Source organism: Hyperolius riggenbachi, chromosome 5 (assembly GCF_040937935.1).
Source record: "Hyperolius riggenbachi isolate aHypRig1 chromosome 5, aHypRig1.pri, whole genome shotgun sequence".
Classification (NCBI taxonomy): domain Eukaryota; kingdom Metazoa; phylum Chordata; class Amphibia; order Anura; family Hyperoliidae; genus Hyperolius; species Hyperolius riggenbachi.
In genome coordinates this window covers 429,454,408-429,461,241 of record NC_090650.1, presented here as the reverse complement: position 1 = coordinate 429,461,241, position 6,834 = coordinate 429,454,408, and the positions used below count along the sequence as shown (strand labels likewise).

At 50.5% G+C, this 6,834-nt stretch overlaps 1 protein-coding gene across 1 annotated transcript; it reads left to right on the top strand.

Annotated features, from left to right (window-relative positions):
* Positions 1-3,923: 3,923 nt before the first annotated feature.
* LOC137519464 (E3 ubiquitin/ISG15 ligase TRIM25-like) lies at positions 3,924-5,513 on the top strand. The gene has a single exon (XM_068238420.1). The coding sequence runs from the start codon at positions 3,930-3,932 to the stop codon at positions 5,511-5,513; it is 1,584 nt and encodes a 527-aa protein (XP_068094521.1). The 5' UTR covers positions 3,924-3,929.
* The last annotated feature ends 1,321 nt before the right edge of the window (positions 5,514-6,834 follow it).

Sequence of the window (6,834 nt, the reverse complement as noted above, 5' to 3'; positions counted from 1 at the left end):
GGAGCTTATTTTGGAGGAAAGTGGTGCGTGGCGGCATGGCCGGCGGATTGGAGAGAGGCCGGTCTTACAAAAAATCTTTTATTGTTGGAACTATTCCCGATTGTGGTCGCGGTGGAATTATGGGGTGATTTCTTTAGGAATCAGTGCATACGTTTTCACTGTGATAACCTGGGAGTGGTGGGGGCCATTAATAATGTGTCGGCCTCATCGCCACAGGTGGTACGTTTGTTGCGTCATTTAGTTCTGTGCTGTTTACGTTTAAATATGTTTGTGTCGGCAGTGCATGTTCCGGGTTGCTCTAACACTATCGCCGATGCTCTCTCTCGTTTTCAGTGGGAGAGGTTTCGAGCGGCAGCACCAGACGCGGAAGATCAGGGGTATCCTTGCCCGGATGCGGTGTGGTTGATTCCCGGAGGGCGGTCGCATCATTGATTCAGAGGTCGTTGTCAAGAGCTACCTGGGCGGCATACTCAGGGGTCTGGGAGCAATGGAACGGCTTAACGCGCCATGTAAATTGCTCGTCAGATGAAGATCGCCTAAGTCTGCTGATCTACTTTATTGGTAATGGGTTTGCTCAGGGTTTTTTGGCGACGGCCATGTCCAGGAAGCTGGCTGGGCTTGCCTTTATGTTTAAGTTAAATGGGTTTAAGGATGTGACAAAGGAATTTATAGTTAGGCAAGCAATGAGAGGTTTTCGGTTGGGTTCCAAAGTACGGGACTCCTGCAGGCCAGTGACATTTGAAGTGTTGGGTTCGCTGGTTGAGCTCTTGCCAGCAGTTTGTTCATCGCAACAGGAAGTGTTACTGTTCAGAGCGGTGTTTACTCTAACATTTTTTGGGGCGTTTAGAATAAGTGAGGTGGTTAGCCCGGCAAAATGGAAGCATGGGGGCTTGTTAGCTGGTGATGTGACATTGGTGGGGGAAGGTCTGAGGGTTCATGTCAGAAAGTCCAAAACGGACCAGGCAGGGAAGGGGGTTACTGTGGTCTTATCGCCAATTCCGGGTTCTAAGATTTGCCCAGTTGCAGCGATTAGGGAATTCCTGGTAGAGCGGAGGCAGTCAGGGGTATCCTTCTTTTGCCACGGGGACGGATCTTCGTTATCCCGCTACCAGTTTGTGGCAGTTTTTCGGGCATGTTTGACTCGTTTGGGTTTTCAGGCAAAGCAATTTGCTTCCCACTCGTTTAGGATCGGGGCGGCCACGGAGGCCGCCAGGTGGGGTCTAGGTAGTGCTATGGTAAAGCGCATCCGCCGATGGGAATCCAGTAGATTTTTGGATTATGTCAGACCGCATTTGGTGTAGTATGTAAGTGTTAAATTTCATTGTTATGTGGACATATTACTGAGTTTGTTTCCTCCTTCGCTCGCTTAACCCCCCCCCCCACCCCCCCTCCTTTTCACTCCTGACACCCCTCATCCTATTCCCACCACCCCTTATCCTTCTTCCCTCCGCTCCTTACCCTTCTTCCCCCCGCTTTATCTCTCTTGTGTCCTCAGATGGCTCCCCACCTCTACTGGTTTGGATTTTGGGACATTCCTATGTAGCTTGGGGTGCCAGGAGAGCGGACGTCAGGCCTGAAGGCCGTCAGTTGGGCTTTCCAAGAGGTAAAGTGTTGGTACGATGGTTGGGGTTCCCGGGTATGCTGTGGTCAAGAGTTTTGACGGAGGTTCACAAATACTCCAGGCTGGATCGGGCCCCGGACGTGCTGGTGGTGCATGCGGGCGGCAATGACCTGGCTGCCAGATCGGCTAGGTCATTGAAGCAGGACATTAAGTTCGATGTTTTGAGAATCAGGAGGGATTTTCCTGACACGATAGTTGTCTGGTCCGACATAGTGGCCAGAACAACATGGCGGCTGGCCAGATCGGTTGACAAGGTCAATAAAGCACGGTCAAAATTGAATAGGGCTATTGCTAAGTTTATGACAAGGAACGGGGGATTGGCGATTCGTCACAGGGAGCTGGAGGAGAGTGCGAGCTTGTACTTGAGAGCTGATGGAGTTCATTTAAACGCGGTAGGAATCGACATGTGGGCTTTGGGGCTGCAGGACGGCATCCAGAGGGCACTCAGGTTGGTGGAGGTATCGCGGGCTTAAGGGGGTCAAGCACGCGATTTGTGGCGGGGTGAGGTCTCCGGAGGTCAGTTTCTTGTGTTTTGTTGTGAGGGTTTTGCCGCGGGGCAAAACACCTAGGGTAAAAGAAAGCTCTGCTGTTGCAGAAGAGGTGGGGGGCATTCAGCTGTCCCTGAGCCGGGAACACGGCTGGGGGCCGGACAGGCTGCTTGCCCAAAATAATTCCTTGGTTGGAAAATAGTAGGCCTCCGGTTGACTCACCTCAATTTATTTTGTGTTCTTTATAAGAATTGTTAAGTTGGTTGTGTTAATAAAGAAGGGCTGCTTTGGCCTATTTTATCCAATTAGCTAAGCAGTCCAGCGTTTTAATTGTTTGTCTATGGGTGAATGTGTCGGGAGGGGAATGTTGGAATTATGGTCCTGGAGGCAAGTAAGCTTTGCCATTATCAAGTGAGGGATGGACAGGAGGACGCAGGACATAAGGGAGTCCCAGCATGATAGGGCAGGCTTTTGCCGGGACAGGACGGGGTTAAGTGTGTTGGGGGGCGGGGCGAGCACGGGCTCTGCACGAAGGGAAGAAGCGCTGATTGGCCAGGGGCGGGGAGGCGCAGAGGAGCTTGGGAGCAAGGCGGGGGGCGGAGCAGGCATTCGGGCAGACTGCGCGCGGAGTTAGGAAGTCCCACCCTCCCTCCCAAGAAAAAAGAAATTTTATTAGTAATTTAGTTTAAGAACTTAGGGTAAAGGTATAGGGTAAGACTTAAGTAATGAAGTTAGGTAAGAATTGTCATTGCAGCTTGGCGGGGTGAGGTCTCCGGAGGCCAGTTTCTTGTGTTTTGTTGTGAGGGTTTTGCCGCGGGGCAAAACACCTAGGGTAAAAGAAAGCTCTGCTGTTGCAGAAGAGGTGGGGGGCATTCAGCTGTCCCTGAGCCGGGAACACGGCTGGGGGCCGGACAGGCTGCTTGCCCAAAATAATTCCTTGGTTGGAAAATAGTAGGCCTCCGGTTGACTCACCTCAATTTATTTTGTGTTCTTTATAAGAATTGTTAAGTTGGTTGTGTTAATAAAGAAGGGCTGCTTTGGCCTATTTTATCCAATTAGCTAAGCAGTCCAGCGTTTTAATTGTTTGTCTATGGGTGAATGTGTCGGGAGGGGAATGTTGGAATTATGGTCCTGGAGGCATGTAAGCTTTGCCATTATCATGTAGCAGTGGAAAAAATGGTTAAAAGACTACTGCATTAGAACTTACCTGGGGCTTCTAATGGTCCCCCACAGACATCCTGTTCACTCCGGTTCACTTCTGGAATTTCCAACTTTAAAGTCGGAAAACCACTGCGCCTGACGGCCGTGTCCTCGCTCCCGCTGACATCGTCAGGAGCGTACTGCAAAGGCGCAGACTGTACTGGGCCTGCGCAATACATTCCAGGTGCAGTTGTTTTCCGACTTTAAAGTTGGAAATTCCAGGAACTGGAGGCGGGGCCGGAGCATCGGTGAGTGGCTGCGCAGGCACAGGACGTCTGCGGGGGACCATTAGAAGCCCCAGGCAAGTTCAACTCTTTTGCCCCCTACCCCCTACAGTACTCCTTCAGGGGTGTGTGTGTGAAAGGGAGGGAGGGGGGTTGGGGGAGAGGAGTTGTAAAGGTTTAGAGTTTTGCATTCTTTGGTGTATGTTTGTTTGCGGGGTGTGGGGGGGGGGGGAGTTGTTAGGTTTAGGACATTTTATGTTCTTTAGTGTAATTGTGCTTGTCATACAGAGAGGCTGGGCAGTTATCTCCACCACACCCTGTACAGGAATGGGAGACTCCCTCTAGTTTCTGCATTTTTCAGACTTTCACTCTCATTTCTCTCCTGTGCTGTCAGGAATGGCGTCTGCTGATCTGAGGAAGGAGCTGGACTGTTCCATCTGTCTGACCATTTATACAGATCCTGTGACCCTGAGATGTGGACACAACTTCTGCCGGCTCTGTATAGCTCAGGTGTTGGATACACAGGAGGCGGCTGGAGTTTATTCCTGTCCTGAATGCAGAAGAGAGTTTCAGGAACGGCCGGAACTGCAGAGGAACATAACATTGTGTAACATTGTGGAGAGTTTCCGCGCTGCTCAGCCAGATCAGGAAGAGACTGGAGTCTTCTGTACTTACTGTATTCACTCTCCTGTACCGGCTGTTATGTCCTGTCTGATGTGTGAAGCTTCTCTGTGTGACAATCACCTGAGAGTCCACAGCAAGTCACCAGAACACGTCTTGTGTGACCCCACCACTTCCCTGGAGAACAGGAAATGCTCCGTCCATAGAGAACTGTATAAATATTACTGCACTGTGGACTCTGCCTGTATCTGTGTGTCCTGCAGGCTGGATGGAGACCACCAGGGACACAAGGTGGAGACGTTGGATGAGGCTTCTGAGAAGAAGAAACAAAAACTAAGAAATGATCTGCAGGAACTGATCGCTAAGACAGAGGAGACTGAGAAAGAAGTCCAGAGTCTGCAGGAGAACAAAAGAAAAGTCCATGAAAAGTCATCTGGTGTAACAGAGAGAGTCACTGGCCTGTTTAGAGACCTCAGGAGACAGCTGGACGACCTGGAGAAGAGAGTCCTGAGAGAGGTCTCCAGGCAGGAGGAACAGCTTTCTCTGGCATTGGCTGATTTCATTCAGCAGCTGGAAATAAAGAAGGCCGAGCTGTCCAGGAAGATGTGTCACATTGAGGAGCTGTGTAACATGACTGACCCACTGACTGTCTTACAGGAATCACACACAGGTGACTTGTGTGACACTGAGGAGGGGGATAAGGAGGACAGAGAGAGACATGATGGGCGGGATCTGGATGTGGCTCTCATCTCACACACATTATACACAGGGTTATCTGATATAATAGCCGGGGTAACTGGAGGCTGCATCATACAGGAAGCTACAGACATATTACTGGATATAAACACGGCTTATAATGGTGTACATATATCAGATGACATGAAAATTGTGTCCTGGTCAGATATCAGCCAGAATCGCCCAGAAACACCAGAGAGATTTCAGGATTACACTCAGGTGGTTAGCAGACAGAGTTTCTCCTCAGGGCGACATTACTGGGAAGTTGATGTCAGTAAATCAGTGTGGTGGCGTGTAGGAATGTGTTACCCCAGTATAGCCAGGATAGGAAAGCAGTCAGGGATTGGAGATAATAACAAGTCCTGGTGTCTGTACAGGTGTAATAATCTGTGTGGAGTGATACATGACAGTAAAGGTATCCGGTTACCTGACAATGTCTCCAGTAATAGAGTCAGGATATATCTGAATTATGAGGCTGGGCAGCTGTCCTTTTATGATCTGTGTGATCCGATCAGACACCTCCACACCTTCACTGCCAGCTTCACTGAGCCCCTCCATGCTGCATTATGGGTAAGAGAAGGTTCTATAAAGATATGTGGGAAGGGAAGGAACCAGGAGATGTGAGATAATCTAATGTGTTTGGTTACAAATATAAACAATTTTTTTCTTTTGCAAAAATAAACTTATTTCTTAAAAATACTACACTAAAAACGGTTATATTAGTGCATAGCAACCAGATAAACAATAGATCTCGACAATATGTTTTTATTTTGAATACTGAGGTGAAGGGGATGTTTTTTTTTTCCAGTTTAAAGTGTACCCGAGCTGAAGCTCGGGGCAAAAAGGAAATACTTACCGTATTTTCCACCGTATAAGAGATACTTTTTCTCCACAAAAAATGGGGAGAAAAAGTCCCTGTGTTCTATAAATGCCAAAGGCAGGGAACCCCCAACTTACAAACGCCCGCCGATATGAACCGCGACCCGCCGCCACGTCGGGGATTCCCTGCCTGTTTCTCTGTGCTAGTCTTGCCCTGTGTGCTTCCCTCGCATGCCTCAGCTACCCAGCTCTAACATGCTCCTCCATGTGTGCATCGTCTCGGTGTCGTCCCCCCCACGTGCCTGCGCTTAATTGTCCTGCCGTCCTTCGTGTCTGCAGGGGCAGCGGCTTACCTGATGCATGCTGCCGCGAGGACTGCAGACACCCTGCTTCCCCATATGCTTCCTCTTGTGTCGCGGCTTGTACTGATTGCATCATCAGTAGCTGCGCACAAGAGGAAGCATATGGGGGAAGCAGGGTGTCTGCAGTCCTCGCGGCAGCATGCATCAGGTAAGCTGCTGCAGACACAAAGGGGGGCAGCGCAGGCACGAGCGGGGGGGGGGGGGGACGATGCACACATGGAGGGGGGCAGAAGCATGTTAGAGATGGGGTGCTGAGGCATACGAGGGAAGCACACAGGACACATGGGGGGACTGGGCACAGAGGACACACATGGGTAGACTGGGGACAGAGGACACACATGGGGAGACTGGTAACAGAGGACACATGGGGGAGACAGGGCACAGAGGACAAACATGTGGAGACTGGGCACAGAGGACACACATGGGTAGACTGGGCACACAGGACACACATGGGTGGACTGGGGACAGAGGACACATGGGGAGACTGGGGACAGAGGACACACATGGGTAGACTGGTAACAGAGGACACATGAGGATACTGGGCACAGAGGACACACATGTGGAGACTGGTAACAGAGGACACATGGGGGAGACAGGGCACAGAGGACACACATGGGTAGACATGGGGCACACAGAGGGACACATGGGACCCACAGGAGGAGAAATAGGATACACAGGAGGACTCATGGGGCACACAGGACGACACATGGGTAAACATGGGGGACACAGGAGGACACCATTTGGGGGATAACATATACAAGACG

Coding starts and splice junctions, on each gene's coding strand:
- LOC137519464 (XM_068238420.1), top strand. CDS start 3,930: ATGGCGTCTGCTGATCTGAGGAAGGAGCTGGACTGTTCCATCTGTCTG.